This window comes from Oncorhynchus clarkii, chromosome 32 (assembly GCF_045791955.1).
Source record: "Oncorhynchus clarkii lewisi isolate Uvic-CL-2024 chromosome 32, UVic_Ocla_1.0, whole genome shotgun sequence".
In the NCBI taxonomy this organism is placed as follows: domain Eukaryota; kingdom Metazoa; phylum Chordata; class Actinopteri; order Salmoniformes; family Salmonidae; genus Oncorhynchus; species Oncorhynchus clarkii.
Window position 1 is genome coordinate 14,386,082 of NC_092178.1, and position 22,713 is coordinate 14,408,794.

Sequence of the window (22,713 nt, forward strand, 5' to 3'; positions counted from 1 at the left end):
CACACACACACACACACACACACACACACACACACACACAAAAAGAGGCACATATAATTTGTTTATATTTTTTTTCCAGGAAGTACACGACTGAAATTAATCAACATTGCAATATTCAGTATAAATAAATTCCAACTCATGGCAATGCCTCATCAAAGTTGCTGCGGAGCCAGAAGCAGAGCTGCCCTATCTGTCAGCATCATCTTACACCAGCAGCCTGTCAGTAATGCAGTCGCAACAGTAGTAGATCCCACACTCACTTCTCTGTGCTGGTGGAGACCCCACAGCCCTCTTATCTCTGTCTGGACTCTTGACCCGAATGTGATTGTTGTTGTTGTGGGGCGGGACTCTGCTGCTTCTCTGATACTTATCCAGGTCACCCCCCGTACCCCTGTTTCCATGGTTGCACCCCCTCTCAGTCCAGGATTCTGACCCGCGGTTGCCGTTGTCTAGTTCTGGTGACTGGACCAGGTTGTCTGTGCCATGGTCCTGTTTTGGTATCAGTCTCTGGTTCTGTGCCTGAGGGCTTGGACTCTGTCTGTCTCCCTGGTGCCGTCTGTCTGCGTCTGGACCACCAAATCCATGTGTTAACTCTGCTGGGCTGAAGTTTGGTAGTAGAGTCCTGATGAAGTCTACTTGGCTTTCATTCTGTTGTCTCTTTATACATGTGGTCTCTATTGGGTTGCAGGACTGTAATTGATCCTGGTCGCTACTGAGTTCAGTTGGGACATGGTTGTGGTGGTCACAGGCTGGATCTATTGGGCTGGGACTCTGCAGTCTCTCTGGTGGGTCTGCTGCGTCATCTGGACTATGGTTTGGTTGATCCTCTATTGAGGGTATTCTGACTGTGTTCCCTGTCTGATTGTGTTCCCTGTCTGTTGATTCTACTTCAGTAGAGTCCTGTGTGTTCTCTACCAGTTCTGTTGAGCACAAGTCCAGCTCCACCTGACTGGTATCTGTAGGATTCTGTTCAATTGTTCTGAGTTCTACCGACTTGTATTCTGGTATCTTCAGTTCTGTGTTCCGGTCGTGTTCTGGTTCTAAGAGGTTCTGATGGGGTTCCGTAGACTCTGTAGGGATGAGGTCTGGTATAGTGGGTTCTGAGGGGCTGGCCGTAGTGCTGATAGTGGTACTGGTGGGGTGTCTGCGTATGGGGGAGGGGCTGGAGTGCAGGGAGGACAGGTCTTCAGGGTCTATGTGCCCCAGGAAACAGGGTCCCCCACCAGGCTGCTGCAGGAAGCCCACAAACAGAACACCCTGCTCTGCCGCATCCTGGATCTGGAGACACACACACACGGTAGGCAGGTTTCCATTGACCCAGGTTGATTAGACAAAAGCAATGTCGCACAAAATTTGAATTTTGTCTAACTTCCTGTACTGTACTGCGACAAATAATGATCCACACTTTTTCAAAAAACGTTAACCAAATACAACCACCGACTGACTGCTCATTGCTATTGCTCGAAGATGGCAAATCAGCGCAAATGCGCATGTGCCAATTGAATTACAACAAAGGAAACAGTCGTGGTTGTATTTGATTAACATTTATTGAAAAAGTGTGGATTTCAGCATACAAAGAAAGGCATGCTACTACAGAGGACAGACATGTGTTTCAGACATAAGGAAGTGGATGGCTGCAAACTTTCTACTTTTAAACTCGGACAAAACAGAGATGCTTGTTCTAGGTCCCAAGAAACAAAGAGATCTTCTGTTGAATCTGACAATTAATCTTAATGGTTGTACAGTCGTCTCAAATAAAACTGTGAAGGACCTCGGCGTTACTCTGGACCCTGATCTCTCTTTTGAAGAACATATCAAGACCATTTCAAGGACAGCTTTTTTCCATCTACGTAACATTGCAAAAATCTGAACTTTCTGTCCAAAAATTATGCAGAAAACTTAATCCATGCTTTTGTCACTTCTAGGTTAGACTACTGCAATGCTCTACTTTCCATCTACCCGGACAAAGCACTAAATAAACTTCAGTTAGTGCTAAATACGGCTGCTAGAATCCTGACTAGAACCAAAACATTTGATCATATTACTCCAGTGCAAGCCTCCCTACACTGGCTTCCTGTCAAGGCAAGGGCTGATTTCAACGTTTTACTGCTAACCTACAAAGCATTACATGGGCTTGCTCCTACCTATCTCTCTGATTTGGTCCTGCCGTACATACCTACACATACGCTATGGTCACAAGACGCAGGCCTCCTAATTGTCCCTAGAATTTCAAAGCAAACAGCTGGAGGCAGAGCTTTCTCCTTTAGAGCTCCATTTTTATGGAATGGTCTGTCTACCCATGTGAGAGACGCAAACTCGGTCTCAACCTTTAAGTCTTTACTGAAGACTCATCTCTTCAGTGGGTCATATGATTGAGTGTAGTCTGGCCCAGGAGTGGGAAGGTGAACGGAAAGGCTCTGGAGCAACGAACCGCCCTTGCTGTCTCTGCCTGGCCGGTTCCCCTCTTTCCACTGGGATTCTCTGCCTCTAACCCTATTACAGGGGCTGAGTCACTGGCTTACTAGGGCTCTTTCATACCGTCCCTAGGAGGGGTGCGTCACTTGAGTGGGTTGAGTCACTGATGTGATCTTCCTGTCTGGGTTGGCGCCCCCCCTTGGGTTGTGCCGTGGCGGAGATCTTTGTGGGCTATACTCGGCCTTGTCTCAGGATGGTAAGTTGGTGGTTGAAGATATCCCTCTAGTGGTGTGGGGGCTGTGCTTTGACAAAGTGGGTGGGGTTATATCCTTCCTGTTTGGCCCTGTCCGGGGGTGTCCTCGGATGGGGCCACTCCTGACCCCTCCTGTCTCAGCCTCCAGTATTTATGCTGCAGTAGTTTATGTGTCGGGGGGTCAGTTTGTTATATCTAGAGTACTTCTCCTGTCCTATCCGTTGTCCTGTGTGAATTTAAGTATGCCCTTGCTAATTCTCTCTTTCTTTCTCTCTCTCGGAGGACCTGAGCCCTAGGACCATGCCTCAGGACTACCTGACATGATGACTCCTTGCTGTCCCCAGTCCACCTGGCCGTGCTGCTGCTCCAGTTTCAACGGTTCTGCCTGTGATTATTATTATTTGACCATGCTGGTCATTTATGAACATTTGAACATCTTGGCCATGTTCTGTTATAATCTCCACCCGGCACAGCCAGAAGAGGACTGGCCACCCCACATAGCCTGGTTCCTCTCTAGGTTTCTTCCTAGGTTTTGGCCTTTCTAGGGAGTTTTTCCTAGCCACCGTGCTTCTACACCTGCATTGCTTGCTGTTTGGGGTTTTAGGCTGGGTTTCTGTACAGCACTTTGAGATATCAGCTGATGTACGAAGGGCTATATAAATACATTTGATTTGATTTGAAACATAGGTATCAGGTCCATGTTTCGTAATTCATATTTTTTGAAGTATTGAACTTGGACAAATTATTTAGTCAGAGCTAAATTACACAAAGCCTGGTCTCTGTTCCACTCTATTAGTCTGCTGTAATACCCCACACAGTGGCATGACAGACCAGGAGCTGTAATACCCCACACAGTGACATGACAGACCAGGAGCTGTAATACCCCACACAGTGGCATGACAGACCAGGAGCTGTAATACCCCACACAGTGACATGACAGACCAGGAGCTGTAATACCCCACACAGTGACATGACAGACCAGGAGCTGTAATACCCCACACAGTGACATGACAGACCAGGAGCTGTAATACCCCACACAGTGACATGACAGACCAGGAGCTGTAATACCCCACACAGTGGCATGACAGACCAGGAGCTGTAATACCCCACACAGTGACATGACAGACCAGGAGCTGTAATACCCCACACAGTGGCATGACAGACCAGGAGCTGTAATACCCCACACAGTGGCATGACAGACCAGGAGCTGTAATACCCCACACAGTGACATGACAGACCAGGAGCTGTAATACCCCACACAGTGGCATGACAGACCAGGAGCTGTAATACCCCACACAGTGGCATGACAGACCAGGAGCTGTAATACCCCACACAGTGACATGACAGACCAGGAGCTGTAATACCCCACACAGTGGCATGACAGACCAGGAGCCGTAATACCCCACACAGTGACATGACAGACCAGGAGCTGTTATACCCCACACAGTGGCATGACAGATCAGGAGCTGTAATACCCCACACAGTGGCATGACAGACCAGGAGCTGTAATACCCCACACAGTGACATGACAGACCAGGAGCTGTAATACCCCACACAGTGACATGACAGATCAGGAGCTGTAATACCCCACACAGTGACATGACAGATCAGGAGCTGTAGGTGACTAATGTGATTGAGCCATTCAGATTCATGCAGCGATCTGTCGTTAGGCACGTCAACACACAGGATTGATGGGCAGCTACAGAAATAGAAACGGCCCGGGCTATATTTATAATTATAAACTGGGTGGTTTTAGCCCCGAATGCTGATTGGCTGAAAGCCGTGATATATTAGACCATATACCATGGGTATGACAAAAATATACTTTTTACTGTTCTAATTACATTGGTAACCAGTTTATAATAGCAAGAAGGCACATTGGGGGTTTGTAGTATATGGCCAGTATAACATGGCTAATGGTTGTATCCAGGCACTCTGCGTTGCGTCGTGAAAGAACAGCCCTTAGCCGTGGTATATTGGTCATATACCACATCTCCTCGGGCCTTATTGCTTAATTCTATATTCTAATAGCTACACATCTGGCCAGTGGGGCCTTTGGCTTCCATTGTCAGTTAGCTGTGGTGTACTGTTCTGTGAATGACATACTTGGTATATTGATTCACATACGTCATTTACACACTCACCAACACAGAGGCTCATTTACACAATAGACATTCTGCAAAACATTATGCAAAATAAGAGCCAATCTAATCATCCCTAAAGATCAAATATTCTAATGACAAAGGAACCTAATTATCCACTGTGTGTGTGTGTGTATGTGTGTGTGTGAGTGTGTGTGTGTCTGTCATTCTCCTTCTCCCTCACACGGAGCTCCTCTGGTTAATTGTCAGTTGATATTAACGCTGACAGTTTGAGTGGGGCTCGTCAGAGAGAACAGAATGCTAACTACCACACAAAATAATGAGACCTCTTCCCCCATTATCATCCCTCCACCAATCACAATCAACACAAAGACAATCAACACACACACATTTTGTGGGGCGAGACAGATGAATAAGGGAGACACTGAACAGACACTGCCCACCACTTGAGTCTGTCAAGATTGGGGTGAAAATATAAAATATATGCGTGCGTGTGTCACACACTCCCACCCAAAGGTTCATTATACCTCCTTGACATTTACTTATTCATATTTAGTGTGTGCATGTATGTGTATCATAGGGATGCAGTGCCCACCTCTGCAGTGTGATAAGACCGGTCTCTCTGTCCCTCACTCTCCTATTGGCTCCTGTCTGTGGTTCTTTTCAGCTATTTCCTGGCAGCCAGGCTGCTATCTGATTGCCTATTCATGTCATGCTGCCTAACCATATCACATTATACTGAGCCATGTGCATTTCAATCCAATCACCGCTCCCCTTTGTGCTCTGCCTGTTCACTTCTCATGGTCACTCACTGTAGAATGAGATAAATTCACTACTATATTGTTATACTAAGAGGGCTTTTGTGGTTGTTAAATTATGATGTCACAGCTGATAGTGACATTAGGGCGGCATCTCAATAGTTTAAAGTGGCTTCCTCTCCTAACTTCTCCTTTCCTTTCCTCCACTCCATCTACATGGACCTAAAGAATGATACAGGTGTACATAACCAGTAGGGGAAGGAGCTGAGGAAGGTAAGTGCCATCCAAGGGAATTAGGATGAGCTTTCCCCTAGTCTCTTCTCTGTCAAATATTTAGGTTTCATTTTGGGGAGGAATTCCGGAGTGTAATATCCCTTTAAGCTCAAATTTGGGAGGAATTTGTTGATCCTAGATCTGTGCCTATGGGCAACTCCTACTCAGAGTGGAGCTGAGTGGGAGTAGTAAGCTGATCCTAGATCTGTGCTTTAGGACTAATGGTGACCTTCTTCACGTAGTTCTGGATGACATCCGGGTCGGGGGCATGTTGACCCGCCACACACACGTCTGTCTCCAGGTGACGGCCTGCCCACATCAGCTGGGTCTTCTCTGAACTGGAGAGAAATGAAAGAGGGATTAAGGAAGACATGAGCCTTTTTTAGATGCGTACCAAATGGCATCCTATTCCCTATATAGTGCACTACTTTGGCCAGGGCTCATAGTGGTCCATAGGGCTATGGTCAAAAGTAGTGCACTATGTAGGGAATAGCCATTTAGGATGCATACTGACTTTCTTCTCAAAGAAACACATGAATGTGCAGAAAGGACTGATGAACGTGCAGAAAGGACTGATGAAGGTGTAGAAAGGACTGATGAAGCTGTAGAAAGGACTGACGAAGGTGTAGAAAGGACTGACAAAGGTGTAGAAAGGACTGACAAAGGTGTAGAAAGGACTGACGAAAGTGTAGAAAGGACTGACGAAAGTGTAGAAAGGACTGATGAAGGTGTAGAAAGGACTGATGAAGGTGTAGAAAGGACTGATGAAGGTGTAGAAAGGACTGATGAAGTGTAGAAAGGACTGACAAAGGTGTAGAAAGGACTGACAAAGGTGTAGAAAGGACTGACGAAGGTGTAGAAAGGACTGACGAAGGTGTAGAAAGGACTGACGAAGGTGTAGAAAGGACTGACGAAGGTGTAGAAAGGACTAACGAACGTGTAGAAAGGACTGACGAAGGTGTAGAAAGGACTGACGAAGGTGCAGAAAGGACTGACGAAGGTGTAGAAAGGACTGATGAACGTGTAGAAAGGACTGATGAAGGTGTAGAAAGGACTGATGAAGGTGTAGAAAGGACTGATGAAGGTGTAGAAAGGACTGACGAAGGTGTAGAAAGGACTGACGAAGGTGCAGAAAGGACTGATGAAGGTGTAGAAAGGACTGATGAAGGTGTAGAAAGGACTGATGAACGTGTAGAAAGGACTGACGAACGTGTAGAAAGGACTGACGAACGTGTAGAAAGGACTGACAAAGGTGTAGAAAGGACTGACAAAGGTGTAGAAAGGACTGACGAAGGTGTAGAAAGGACTAATGAAGTGTAGAAAGGACTGATGAAGGTGTAGAAAGGACTGATGAAGTGTAGAAAGGACTGATGAAGGTGTAGAAAGGACTGATGAACGTGTAGAAAGGACTGATGAACGTGTAGAGCCGAACGTGTAGAAAGGACTGACGAACGTGTAGAAAGGACTGATGAAGGTGTAGAAAGGACTGACGAACGTGTAGAACCGAACGTGTAGAATGGACTGACGAAGGTGTAGAGCCGAAGGTGTAGAATGGACTGACGAAGGTGTAGAAAATAGAGGTCAACCGATTATGATTTTTCAACGCCGATACCGATACCGATTATTGGAGGACCAAAAAAGCCGATACCGATTAATCAGCCGATTTTCAAAATGTATTTGTAATAATGACAATTACAACAATACTGAATGAACACTTATTTTAACTGTCATGACTTTGGCCAAAGTTGGTCCCTCTCCTTCTTCGGGCGGTCGACATCACCGGCTTTCTAGACACTACCGATCCGTGTTTCATTTTCGTTTTGTTTTGTCTTGATTATTTACACACCTGGTTTCCATTCCATTAATTATGTTCATTATTTAACCCTCTGATTTCCTTCTCTGTTTTGTGCGTTATTGTTTGTCATGTGGGTTCTCGTTGTTTGTGCTTTAGTTTATTGTATATGTTCCTTGTTGGAATCTTACCATTTATTGAGTAAATCGTGGATTATTACTCAGAACTGTGTCCTGCGCCTGACTGCCTTTATTCAATTTTACCAACGGCATCACATTAACTTAATATAATACATCAATAAAATCTATTTAGCCTCAAATAAATAATGAAACATGTTCAATTTGGTTTAAATAATGCAAAAACAAAGTGTTGGAGAAGAAAGTAAAAGTGCAATATGTGTCATGTAAGAAAGCTAACGTTTCAGTTCCTTGCTCAGAACATGAGAACATATGAAAGCTGGTGGTTCCTTTTAACATGAGTCTTCAATATTCCCAGGTAAGAAGTTTTAGGTTGTAGTTATTATAGGAATTATAGGACTATTTCTCTCTATACCATTTGTATTTCATTAACCTTTTAACCTTTGACTATTGGATGTTCTTATAGGCACTTTAGTAGTGCCAGTGTAACAGTATAGCTTCCACCCCTCTCCTCGCTCCTACCTGGGCTCAAACCAGGAACACATCGACAACAGCCAACCTCGAAGCAGCGTTACCCATGCAGAGCAAGGGGAACAACCACTCCAAGTCTCAGAGCGAGTGACGTTTGAAACACTATTAGTGCGCACCCCGCTAACTAGCTAGCCATTTCACATCGGTTACACCAGCCTAATCTCGAGAGTTGATAGGCTTGAAGTCATAAACAGCGCAATGCTTGAAGCATTGCGAAGAGCTGCTGTCAAACGCACGAAAGTGCTGTTTGAATGAATGCTTACGAGCCTGCTGGTGCCTACAATCGCTCAGTCAGACTGCTCTATCAAATCATAGACTTAGTTATAACATAACACACCGAAATACGAGCCTTTGGTCATTAATATGGTCGAATACGGAAACTATCATCTCGAAAACAAGATGTTTATTCTTTCAGTGAAATACGGAACTGTTCCGTATTTTATCTAATGGGTGGCATCCCTAAGTCTAAATATTCCTGTTACATTGCACAACCTTCAATGTTATGTCCTAATTAAGTAAAATTCTGGCAAATTAGGCGGCCCAAACTGTTGCATATACCCTGAACGCAAGAGATGAACGCAAGAGAAGTGACACAATTTCACCTGGTTAATATTGCCTGCTAACCTGGATTTCTTTTAGCTAAATATGCAGGTTTAAAAATATATACTTATGTGTATTGATTTTAAGAAAGGCATGGATGTTTATGGTTTGGTACACGTTGGAGCAACGACAGTCCTTTTTCGCGAATACGCACTGCATCGATTATATGCAACGCAGGACACGCTAGATAAACTAGTAATATCATCAACCATGTGATTATGATTGATTGTTTTTTATAAGATAAGTTTAATGCTAGCTAGCAACTTACCGTGGCTAACTGCATTTGCGTAACAGGCAGGCTCCTCGTGGAGTGCAATGTAATCAGGTGGTTAGAGCGTTGGACTAGTTAACTGTAAGGTTGCATGATTGAATGCCCGAGCTGACAAGGTAAAAATCTGTCGTTCTGTCCCTGAACGAGGCAGTTAACCCACCGTTCCTAGGCCATCATTGAAAATAAGAATGGGTTAACTGAAGATGGAGAGGACAGATGGAGAGGACAGATGGAGAGGACAGGTAGAGAGGAGAGATGGAGAGGAGAGATGGAGAGGAGAGCAAGATGAAGAAAGGAGAGCGAGATGGAGAGCAAGATGTAGAGCGCTGGAGAGGAGAGATGAAGAGGAGAGCGAGATGGAGAGGAGAGCGAGATGGAGAGGAGGGGAGGCCTCATGGTTCCCCTCTCTTTGCACATTGTTCCCCTCCGGTGGGTGCTGATGATACAATCAGCCATCTCCACGGTGACAGGTGCCACTTGGCAGGAGGGGCATCAAAGGAGCAGCCAAGCACCCAACTCTGTATGTGTGTGTGTGTGAGCAAGTAATCAAGAAAAATGGGTAAGGGTATGTTAGTATGTGTAAGCATATGTGTGTGGGAGTATGAAAGAAAAATATGCTGTATACATTTCCCATTCTACACATATGCTATCCCGAAAATCCCAGGAAGAGAATAGGATTCTGCTTCCATTTCACAGATTCTGTGGGTGAGAAAAGAATTCCGATGAGGCTCCTGCTGGTGAGAAAGGTCTTAGCTAACTTTGTGTCTCTATGTTCTGTGTAGCAGTTATTGAATGAGGGAAATGAGAGTGAGTGTGTGTGTGTGTGTGTGTGTGTGTGTGTGTGTGTGTGTGTACAGTGGGGAGAACAAGTGTTTGATACACTGCCGATTTTGCAGGTTTTCCTACTTACAAAGCATGTAGAGGTCTGTAATTTTTATCATAGGTACATTTCAACTGTGAGAGACGGAATCTAAAACAAAAATCCATAAAATCACATTGTATGATTGTTAAGTAATTAATTAGCATTTTATTGCATGACATAAGTATTTGATACATCAGAAAAGCAGAACTTAATATTTGGTACAGAAACCTTTGTTTGCAATTACAGAGATCATACGTTTCCTGTAGTTCTTGACCAGGTTTGCACACACTGCAGCAGGGATTTTGGCTCACTCCTCCATACAGACCTTCTCCAGATCCTTCAGGTTTCGGGGCTGTCGCTGGGCAATACGGACTTTCAGCATCCTCCAAAGATTTTCTATTGGGTTCAGGTCTGGAGACTGGCTAGGCCACTCCAGGACCTTGAGATGCTTCTTACGGAGCCACTCCTTAGTTGCCCTGGCTGTGTGTTTCGGGTCGTTGTCATGCTGGAAGACCCAGCCACGACCCATCTTCAATGCTCTTACTGAGGGAAGGAGGTTGTTGGCCAAGATCTCGCGATACATGGCACATCCATCCTCCCCTCAATACGGTGCAGTCATCCTGTCCCCTTTGCAGAAAAGCATCCCCAAAGAATGATGTTTCCACCTCCATGCTTCACGGTTGGGATGGCGTTCTTGGGGTTGTACTCATCCCTCTTCTTCCTCCAAACATGGCGAGTGGAGTTTAGACCAAAAAGCTCTATTTTTGTCTCATCAGACCACATGACCTTCTCCCATTCCTCCTCTGGATCATCCAGATGGTAATTGGCAAACTTCAGACAGGCATGGACATGCGCTGGCTTCAGCAGGGGGACCTTGCGTGCGTTGCAGGATTTTAATCCATGACTGTGTAGTGTGTTACTAATGGTTTTCTTTGAGACTGTGGTCCCAGCTCTCTTCAGGTCATTGACCAGGTCCTGCCGTGTAGTTCTGGGCTGATCCCTCAACTTCCTCATGATAATTGATGCCCCACGAGGTGAGATCTTGCATGGAGCACCAGACCGAGGATGATTGCCCGTCATCTTGAACTTCATCCATTTTCTAATAATTGCGCCAACAGTTGTTGCCTTCTCACCAAGCTGCTTGCCTATTGTCCTGTATCCCATCCCAGCCTTGTGCAGGCCTACAATTTAATCCCTGATATCCTTATACAGCTCTCTGGTCTTGGCCATTGTGGAGAGGTTGGAGTCTGTTTGATTGAGTGTGTGGACATGTGTCTTTTATACAGGTAACGAGTTCAAACAGGTGCAGTTAATACAGTGGAGAACAGGAGGGCTTCTTAAAGATAAACTAACAGGTCTGTGAGAGCCGGAATTCTTACTGGTTGGTAGGTGATCAAATACTTATGTCATGCAATAAAATGCAAATGAATTACTTAAAAATCATACAATGTGATTTTCTGGATTTTTGTTTTAGATTCCGTCTCTCACAGTTGAAGTGTACCTATGATAAAAATTACAGACATGCTTTGTAAGTAGGAAAACCTGCAAAATCGGCAGTGTATCAAATACTTGTTCTCCCCACTGTATGTATGTATGTATGTATGTATGTATGTATGTATGTATGTATATATATATATGTACAGTACCAGTCAAAGTTTGGACACACCTTCTCATTCAAGGGTTTTTCTTACTTATTTTCTACATTGTAGAATAATAGTGAAGACATCAAAACTATGAGAAAACACATATGGAATCATGTAGTAACAAGAGTGTTAAACAAATCAAAATATATTTTATAGTAGCCACCCTTTGCCTTGATGACAGCCTCACATTCTCTCAACCAGCTTCACCCAGAATGCTTTTCCAACAGTCTTGAAGGAGTTCCCACATATGCTGAGCACTTGTTGGCTGCTTTTCCTTCACTCTGCGGTCCAACTCATCCCAAACCACCTTAATTGGGTTGAGGTCAGGTGATTGTATTGTGGAGGCCAGATCATCTGATGCAGCACTCCATCACTCTCCTTCTTTGTCAAATAGCCCTTACACAGCCTGGGGGTGTGTTTGGGTCATTGTCCTGTTAAAATAAATTAACTGAATTTTTCTGGATCAAACGCGCCAAATAAATTGACATTTTGGATATATATAGACAGAATTAATCGAACAAAAGGACCATTTGTGATGTTTATGGGACATATTGGAGAGCCAACAGAAGAAGCTCGTCAAAGGTAAGGCATTAATTATATTTTTATTTCTGCATTTTGTGTCGCGCCTGCAGGGTTGAAATATGCTTCTCTCTCTTTGTTTACGGAGGTGCTATCCTCAGATAATAGCATTGTTTGCTTTCACCGAAAAGCCTTTTTGAAATACAACAAGTGTAGCTTTAATTTGCTATCTTGCATGTGTGATTTAATGAAAGTTTGATTTTTATAGTCATTTATTTGAATTTGGAGCTCTGCATTTTCCCGGGCTTTTGGCCAGGTGGGACGCTTTCACACAGTCTCCTCTGAACAGTTCATGTTGAGATGTGTCTGTTAGCATTTATTTGGGCTGCAATTTCTGAGGCTGATAACTCTAATGAACTTATCCTCTGCAGCAGAGGTAATTCTGGGTCTTCCTTTCCTGTGGTGGTCCCCATGAGAGCCAAGTTCATCATAGTGCTTGATAGTTTTTGCAACTGCACTTGAAGAAACTTGAAATGTTCCTGATTGACTGACCTTCATGTATTAAAGTAATGATGGACTGTCGTTTCTCTTTGCTTATTTGAACTGTTCTTGCCATAATATGGACTTGGTCTTTTACCAAATAGGGCTATCTTCTGTATACCACCCCTACCTTGACAAAACTGATTGGCTCAAACGCATTAAGGACAGAAATTACACAAATTAACTTTTAACAAGGCACATCTGTTAATTGAAATGCATTCCAGGTGACATCATGAAGCTGGTTGAGAGAATGCCAAGAGTGTGCAAAGCAGTCATCAAGGCAAAGGGTGGCTACTTTGAAGAATCTCAAATATAAAATATATTTTGATTTGTTTAACACTTTTTTGGTTACTACATGATTCCATATGTGTTATTTCATAGTTTTGTTGTCTTCACTATTATTCTACAATGTAGAAAATAGTAAAAATAAAGAAAAACCCTTGAATGAGTAGGTGTGTCCAAACTTTTGACTGGTACTGAATGTGTGTGTGTGTGTGTGTGTGTGTGTGTGAAGGGGTGTGTGTGAGTGAGGAAGTGAGTGAGACTGTGTGTGTGTGTGAGTGAAGGGGTGTGTGTGTGTGTGTGTTTCTGTACCTGTGTGTCTCTCTGATGAGGACAGCTCTGTGTAGCTGGCGTTGGACGCGTGCGGGTCTGGGGCCACAGGGGTGGACGAAGGGATGGACGGCCACCAGGACAAAGCCCTGACCATACAGCTCCCTCACCTGGACTGGTAACTCTCTCACTGAAGACAGACACAGTACTGACGACACAGACACCTCTAGGAAAAGAAAGAGTGTGTGAGTGTGAGAGAGAGAAAGCAAGTGTGTATGTGTGTGTTAGTGGTGAGTGTGTGTGTGTGTGTGTGTGTGTGTGTGTGTGTGTGTGTGTGTGTGTGTGTGTGTGTGTGTGTGTGTGTGTGTGTGTGTGTGTGTGTGTGTGTGTGTGTTGGAGAGAAAGTGTGTGTGAGTGGTAGACGGAGAAAAGGAGAGAGAATATGTGTGAGAGGGTTATGATTAGGGAGAGAGGGTGTTGGGAGAGAAGAGCGGAGAGAGACAGAGAGAGAGAGAGAGAGAGAGAGAGAGAGAGATAGAGAGGGAGAGAGCCACACAGAGAGGGATAGAGAGAAGAGGGGGGCACACAGATCGAGCGAGAGAGAGAGAGAGAGGAGGGAGAACAGAGGGGGGCCACAGAGAGAGAGAAGAGGGAGAACAGAGGGGGGCCACACACAGAGAGAGCAGAGAGAGAATAGAGGGGGAGCCACACAGAGAGAGGGAACAGAGGGGGGGGGCACACAGAGAGACGGAACAGAGAGGGGGCCACACAGAGAGAAAGAAGAGGGAGAACAGAGGGGGGCCACACAGAGAGAGGGAACAGAGGGGGAGGCACACAGAGAGAGAGAACAGAGGGGGGTCACACACAGAGAGAGAAGAGAGAGAATAGAGGGGGGGCACACAAAGAGAGATAGAGGGAGAACAGAGGGGGAGGCACACAAAGAGATAGAGGGAGAACAGAGGGGGGGCAGACAGAGAGAGAGGAGAACATAGGGGGGGGGCAGACAGAGAGAGAGAAGAGGGAGAACAGAGGGGGGGGGGGCAGAGAGAGAAGAGGGAGAACAGAGGGGGGCCACAGAGAGAGAGAGAAGAGGGAGAACAGAGGGGGGCCACACAGAGAGAGAGAAGAGGGAGAACAGAGGGGGGCCACACAGAGAGAGAGAAGAGGGAGAACAGAGGGGGGGGGGGCAGACAGTGAGAGAGAAGAGGGAGAACAGAGGGGGGGCAGACAGAGAAAGAGAATAGAGGGGGAGCCACACAGAGAGAGGGAACAGAGGGGGGGCCACACAAAGAGATAGAGGGAGAACAGAGGGGGGCCACACAAAGAGATAGAGGGAGAACAGAGGGGGGTCACACAAAGAGATAGAGGGAGAACAGAGGCGGGGGGCAGACAGAGAGAGAGAGAGAGAGAGAGAGAGAGAGAGAGAGAGGGAGAACAGAGGGGGGCCACACAGAGAGAGAGAATAGGGAGACCAGAGGGGGGCCACACAGAGTAGAGAGAAGAGGGAGACCAGAGGGGGGGCACATAGAGAGAGAGAATAGGGAGACCAGAGGGGGGCCACACAGAGAGAGAGAATAGGGATACCAGAGGGGGGCCACACAGAGAGAGAGAATAGGGAGACCAGAGGGGGGCCACACAGAGAGAGAGAATAGGGAGACCAGAGGGGGGCCACACAGAGAGAGAGAATAGGGAGACCAGAGGGGGGGGCCACACAGAGAGAGAGAATAGGGAGACCAGAGGGGGGCCACACAGAGAGAGAGAATAGGGAGACCCGAGGGGGGTCACACAGAGAGAGAGAATAGGGAGACCAGAGGGGCGCCACACAGAGAGAAAGAATAGGGAGACCAGAGGGGGGCCACACAGAGAGAGAGAATAGGGAGACCAGAGGGGGGCCACACAGAGAGAGAGAATAGGGAGACCAGAGGGGGGCCACACAGAGAGAGAGAATAGGGAGACCAGAGGGGGGCCACACAGAGAGAGAGAATAGGGAGACCAGAGGGGGGCCACACAGAGAGAGAGAATAGGGAGACCAGAGGGGGGCCACACAGAGAGAGAGAATAGGGAGACCAGAGGGGGGCCACACAGAGAGAGAGAATAGGGAGACCAGAGGGGGGCCACACAGAGAGAGAGAATAGGGAGACCAGAGGGGGGCCACACAGAGAGAGAGAATAGGGAGACCAGAGGGGGGCCACACAGAGAGAGAGAATAGGGAGACCAGAGGGGAGCCACACAGAGAGAGAGCGTATTGTTTAGATATTATAGTTTGAATTGAATAATAACATGGCATCTTCATGATAAATCTGCTGCTGATTAAACCATAACTCCTGTTTTAACATGGTCATAACATGGATCATTTTCTATTTGATTTTGAATTTTAGGAGCCTTGTAGGTATCAATGATTTATTTAACTAAAAAGTGTGAGAGTCTCATCTTTACATAGAGTGTAGCCCAAACCGTTCAGACGCTACAGCCATTTTTGTGAGAAGACTGATTTTCAGGATGTCTTCTGGTCTGACAAACACTGGGGTAGATTTGCCACTTAGCAACGCAGATGCCGAAGGGCGACATAGCGGATTGAGACGCAGATACTTCTAGTTTAAACAGACTGATTTTGTTTTGGATTTTGGGATTATGTTAATTAGTGTGGCCGCGTCAATCGACTTTAGGGGTTTTGGTTAGGACACACACGCATTCATACATACACACACACATGCACACAAACAAACATGCACACATACACGGTGCACAAACAAACACACACACGATGCACACAAACAAACACACACACAGTGCACACAAACAAACACACACACAGTGCACACAAACAAACAAACACACGATGCACACAAACAAACACACACAGTGCACACAAACAAACAAACACATGATGCACACAAACAAACAAACACACGATGCACACAAACAAACACACACACAGTGCACACAAACAAACAAACACACGATGCACACAAACAAACATACACACAATGCACACAAACAAACATGCACACATACACGGTGCAGACAAACACACAAACAAACACACACAGTGCACACAAACAAACAAACACACGATGCACACAAACAAACAAACACACGATGCACACAAACAAACAAACATACGATGCACACAAACAAACACACGATGCACACAAACAAACAAACACACGATGCACACAAACAAACAAACACACGCACACAAACAAACACACACACACACACACAAACACACACACAATGCACACAAACAAACACACACACGATGCACACAAACAAACACACACACGATGCACACAAACAAACACACACACGATGCACACAAACAAACACACACACGATGCACACAAACAAACACACACACGATGCACACAAACAAACACACATGCGGTGCACACAAATAAACAAACACACAATGCACACAAACAAACACACAATGCACACACACACAGTGCACACAAACAAACACACACACAGTGCACACAAACAAACACACAGTGCACACAAACAAACACACACACAGTGCACACAAACAAACAAACACACGATGCACACAAACAAACAAACACACGATGCACACACACACAGTGCACACAAACAAACACACACACAGTGCACACAAACAAACAAACACAGTGCACACAAACAAACACACACACAATGCACACAAACAAACAAACACATGATGCACACAAACAAACAAACACACGATGCACACAAACAAACAAACACACGATGCACACAAACAAACAAACACACAGTGCACACAAACAAACACACACACAGTGCACACAAACAAACAAACACAGTGCACACAAACAAACAAACACACGATGCACAAAAACAAACACACGATGCACACAAACAAGCACACACACGATGCACACAAACAAACACACACACGATGCACACAAACAAACACACGATGCACACAAACAAACACACACACACAATGCACACAAACAAACACACACACGATGCACACAAACAAACACACACAGTGCACACAAATAAACAAACACACGATGCACACAAACAAACACACGATGCACACAAACAAACACACGATGCACACAAACAAACACACACACGATGCACACAAACAAACACACGATGCACACAAACAAACACACACACGATGCACACAAACAAACACACACACGATGCACAGAAACAAACACACACACGATGCACACAAACAAACACACACAGTGCACACAAATAAACAAACACACGATGCACACAAACAAACACACGATGCACTCAAACACACACACACACGATGCACACAAACAAACACACACACGATGCACACAAACAAACACACACACGATGCACACAAACAAACACACAATGCACACAAACACACACACACACGATGCACACAAACAAACACACACACGATGCACACAAACAAACAAACACACGGTGCACACAAACAAACACACACACGATGCACACAAACAAACACACAATGCACACAAACACACACACACACGATGCACACAAACAAACACACACACGATGCACACAAACAAACAAACACACGGTGCACACAAACAAACACACACACGATGCACACAAACAAACAAACACACGGTGCACACAAACAAACACACACACGGTGCACACAAACAAACACACACACGGTGCACACAAACACACATGCACAGAAGTAAACCACATCTGTTTTGCTCTTCCAGGGGCTGTGTACAATAGCTCTCCCACAGTGCAGAGTGTGTGTGTGTGTGTGTTCTTGTGTTTTCCTGCATGTGTGTGTGTGTGTGTGTGTGTATGTGTGTGTGTGTGTGTGAGCTCTCTTTCTCTCCTTTGGCATAGGGATAGCATGGCTTAGCTGTGATGGTGTCTGTATTAGCGAATACAGCTAGCAGGATCAGCTCATGGTTACCCCCATTACAGAACACAATGGAGAGAGGAGCCATTCGCTTCAATGGGACTAGAGGACTGCTTATCATATAGGCTCTAATCGTCATGGTTACCCCCATTACAGAACACAATGGAGAGAGGAGCCATTCGCTTCAATGGGACTATAGGACAGCTTATTTTACAGGCTCTAATCGTCATGGTTAACCCCAAGGGAACTATGCTGTGTTTCAAATAGTAATATCTCATGAGATTATATATATACAGTGCCTTGCGAAAGTATTCGCCCCCCTTGAACTTTGCGAGCTTTTGCCACATTTCAGGCTTCAAACATAAAGATATAAAACTGTATTTTTTTGTGAAGAATCAATAACAAGTGGGACACAATCATGAAGTGGAACGACATTTATTGGATATTTCAAACTTTTTTAACAAATCAAAAACTGAAAAATTGGGCGTGCAAAATTATTCAGCCCCCTTAAGTTAATACTTTGTAGCGCCACCTTTTGCTGCGATTACAGCTGTCAGTCGCTTGGGGTATGTCTCTATCAGTTTTGCACATCGAGAGACTGAAATGTTTTCCCATTCCTCCTTGCAAAACAGCTCGAGCTCAGTGAGGTTGGATGGAGAGCATTTGTGAACAGCAGTTTTCAGTTCTTTCCACAGATTCTCGATTGGATTCAGGTCTGGACTTTGACTTGGCCATTCTAACACCTGGATATGTTTATTTTTGAACCATTCCATTGTAGATTTTGCTTTATGTTTTGGATCATTGTCTTGTTGGAAGACAAATCTCCGTCCCAGTCTCAGGTCTTTTGCAGACTCCATCAGGTTTTCTTCCAGAATGGTCCTGTATTTGGCTCCATCCATCTTCCCATCAATTTTAACCATCTTCCCTGTCCCTGCTGAAGAAAAGCAGGCCCAAACCATGATGCTGCCACCACCATGTTTGACAGTGGGGATGGTGTGTTCAGCTGTGTTGCTTTTACGCCAAACATAACATTTTGCATTGTTGCCAAAAAGTTCAATTTTGGTTTCATCTGACCAGAGCACCTTCTTCCACATGTTTGGTGTGTCTCCCAGGTGGCTTGTGGCAAACTTTAAACAACACTTTTTATGGATATCTTTAAGAAATGGCTTTCTTCTTGCCACTCTTCCATAAAGGCCAGATTGTTGTCCTATGGACAGAGTCTCCCACCTCAGCTGTAGATCTCTGCAGTTCATCCAGAGTGATCATGGGCCTCTTGGCTGCATCTCTGATCAGTCTTCTCCTTGTATGAGCTGAAAGTTTAGAGGGACGGCCAGGTCTTGGTAGATTTGCAGTGGTCTGATACTCCTTCCATTTCAATATTATCGCTTGTACAGTGCTCCTTGGGATGTTTAAAGCTTGGGAAATATTTTTGTATCCAAATCCGGCTTTAAACTTCTTCACAACAGTATCTCGGACCTGCCTGGTGTGTTCCTTGTTCTTCATGATGCTCTCTGCGCTTTTAACGGACCTCTGAGACTATCACAGTGCAGGTGCATTTATACGGAGACTTGATTCGACACAGGTGGATTGTATTTATCATCATTAGTCATTTAGGTCAACATTGGATCATTCAGAGATCCTCACTGAACTTCTGGAGAGAGTTTGCTGCACTGAAAGTAAAGGGGCTGAATAATTTTGCACGCCCAATTTTTCAGTTTTTGATTTGTTAAAAAAGTTTGAAATATCCAATAAATGTTGTTCCACTTCATGATTGTGTCCCACTTGTTGTTGATTCTTCACAAAAAAATACAGTTTTATATCTTTATGTTTGAAGCCTGAAATGTGGCAAAAGGTCGCAAAGTTCAAGGGGGCCGAATACTTTCGCAAGGCACTGTACACTGCTCAAAACAATAAAGGGAACACTTAAACAACACAATGTAACTCCAAGTCAATCACACTTCTGTGAAATCGAACTGTCCACTTAGGCAATTAGCAAGACACCCCCAATAAAGGAGTGGTTCTGCAGGTGGGGACCACAGACCACTTCTCAGTTCCTATGCTTCCTGGCTGATGTTTTGGTCACTTTTGAATGCTGGCGGTGCTTTCACTCTAGTGGTAGCATGAGACAGAGTCTACAACCCACACAAGTGGCTCAGGTAGTGCAGCTCATCCAGGATGGCACATCAATGCGAGCTGTGGCAAGAAGGTTTGCTGTGTCTGTCAGCGTAGTGTCCAGAGCATGGAGGCGCTACCAGGAGACAGGCCAGTACATCAGGAGACGTGGAGGAGGTCGTAGGAGGGCAACAACCCAGCAGCAGGACCGCTACCTCCTCCTTTGTGCAAGGAGGAGCAGGAGGAGCACTGCCAGAGCCCTGCAAAATGACCTCCAGCAGGCCACAAATGTGCATGTGTCTGCTCAAACGGTCAGAAACAGACTCCATGAGGGTGGTATGAGGGCCCGACGTCCACAGGTGGGGGTTGTGCTTACAGCCCAACACCGTGCAGGACGTTTGGCATTTGCCAGAGACCACCAAGATTGGCAAATTCGCTACTGTGCTCTTCACAGATGAAAGCAGGTACACACTGAGCACGTGACAGACGTGACAGAGTCTGGAGACGCCATGGAGAACGTTCTGCTGTCTGCAACATCCTCCAGCATGACCGGTTTGGCGGTGGGTCAGTCATGGTGTGGGGTGGCATTTCTTTGGGGGGCCGCACAGCCCTCCATTTGCTCTCCAGAGGTAGCCTGACTGCCATTAGGTACCGAGATGAGATCCTCAGACCCCTTGTGAGACCATATGCTGGTGCGGTTGGCCCTGGGTTCCTCCTAATGCAAGACAATGCTAGACCTCATGTGGCTGGAGTGTGTCAGCAGTTCCTGCAAGAGGAAGGCATTGATGGTATGGACTGGCCCGCCTGTTCCCCAGACCTGAATCCAATTGAGCACATCTGGGACATCATGTCTCGCTCCATCCATCCATGTCTCGCACCACAGACTGTCCAGGAGTTGGCGGATGCTTTAGTCCAGGTCTGGGAGGACATCCCTCAGGACACCATCCGCCACCTCATCAGGAGCATGCCCAGGCGTTGTAGGGAGGTCATACAGGCACGTAGAGGCCACACACACTACTGAGCCTCATTTTGACTTGTTTTAAGGACATTACATCAAAGTTGGATCAGCCTGTAGTGTGGTTTTCCACTTTAATTTTGAGTGTGACTCCAAATCCAGACCTCCATGGGTTGATACATTTGATTTCCATTGATCATTTTTGTGTGATTTTGTTGTCAGCACATTCAACTATGTAAAGAAAAAAGTATTTAATAAGAATATTTCATTCATTCAGATCTAGGATGTGTTATTTTAGTGTTCCCTTTGATCTAGGATGTGTTATTTTAGTGTTCCCTTTATTTTTTTGAGCAGTGTATATATATATATATATATATATATATATATATATATGTGTGAATTAAGGTGTGTGTGTGTCGCCTGTCTATATGCTTGTCATCCTCTCTCAATCCAACTCATTTGCATATGGGCCTGGAAAGAAGATAGTCTGAATAAATGAACTGCGCCACACAGAGACGTGTTAGCAATCTCATTCTCCATCTGTTCCCCAGACCATCATCTGGCCTGTTCTCTCACACACACACCACACCACACCACACACACCACCCACACACCACACATACACACACACACACACATCTATCATATAGAAACATAACTCAGACCATCTGAGGAGCTTATTTTCTGAACCACAACTTAATACCTCAGATACTAAAACCTGAATCTACAGAGGGATTCAACCCACCCCCACCCATCCCCCTCTCCCCTCACTCCATCTCTCTTTCTCGTTCTCCCTCCCTCCGGTTGTCATAACATCTGGAGATGAATACAATATGATTGTGTCACTAAACAGTCATTTAGGCATCATTATCTTAACACTCCTATTACAATAACCAGTAAGATATCCACAACATACTAGTCTAATTCCCCCTGCAGGGAGGGAGGGAGGGGGAGGAGGGAGGAGGGGGAGTCATTTCATTTATATGTTTACCACAGTGGTTTTAAGAGGGCTATCATTCCGCTCTGCCAAAGGAACAGCTTGAGGCACAACACTCTCTGGAAGTTCACAATGCCAGGTTCAGATAGTGGGAATGTTGGAAACACTCTCCTCATGACTAGAGTTGTTGACCAGTGGGACAGATGGCCTCTCCTCATGACTAGAGTTGTTGACCAGTGGGATAGATGGCCTCTCCTCATGACTAGAGTTGTTGACCAGTGGGACAGATGGCCTCTCCTCATGACTAGAGTTGTTGACCAGTGGGATAGATGGCCTCTCCTCATGACTAGAGTTGTTGACCAGTGGGACAGATGGCCTCTCCTCATGACTAGAGTTGTTGACCAGTGGGACAGATGGCCTCTCCTCATGACTAGAGTTGTTGACCAGTGGGACAGATGGCCTCTCCTCATGACTAGAGTTGTTGACCAGTGGGACAGATGGCCTCTCCTCATGACTAGAGTTGTTGACCAGTGGGATAGATGGCCTCTCCTCATGACTAGAGTTGTTGACCAGTGGGACAGATGGCCTCTCCTCATGACTAGAGTTGTT

The 22,713-nt window shown here is 45.5% G+C and overlaps 1 protein-coding gene across 1 annotated transcript in view; it reads right to left on the reverse strand.

Annotated features, from left to right (window-relative positions):
• Window positions 1-22,713, reverse strand: part of LOC139392048 (raftlin-like) — a 44,818-nt gene that overhangs the window by 3,867 nt on the left and 18,238 nt on the right. Inside the window, exons 3-5 of the mRNA XM_071139700.1 lie at window positions 13,291-13,474; window positions 6,031-6,139; window positions 261-1,278 (exon numbers count right to left, since the gene is read on the reverse strand). Coding sequence (XP_070995801.1) covers window positions 261-1,278; window positions 6,031-6,139; window positions 13,291-13,474 — 1,311 coding nt within the window. The remainder of the gene's footprint in view (window positions 1-260; window positions 1,279-6,030; window positions 6,140-13,290; window positions 13,475-22,713) is intronic.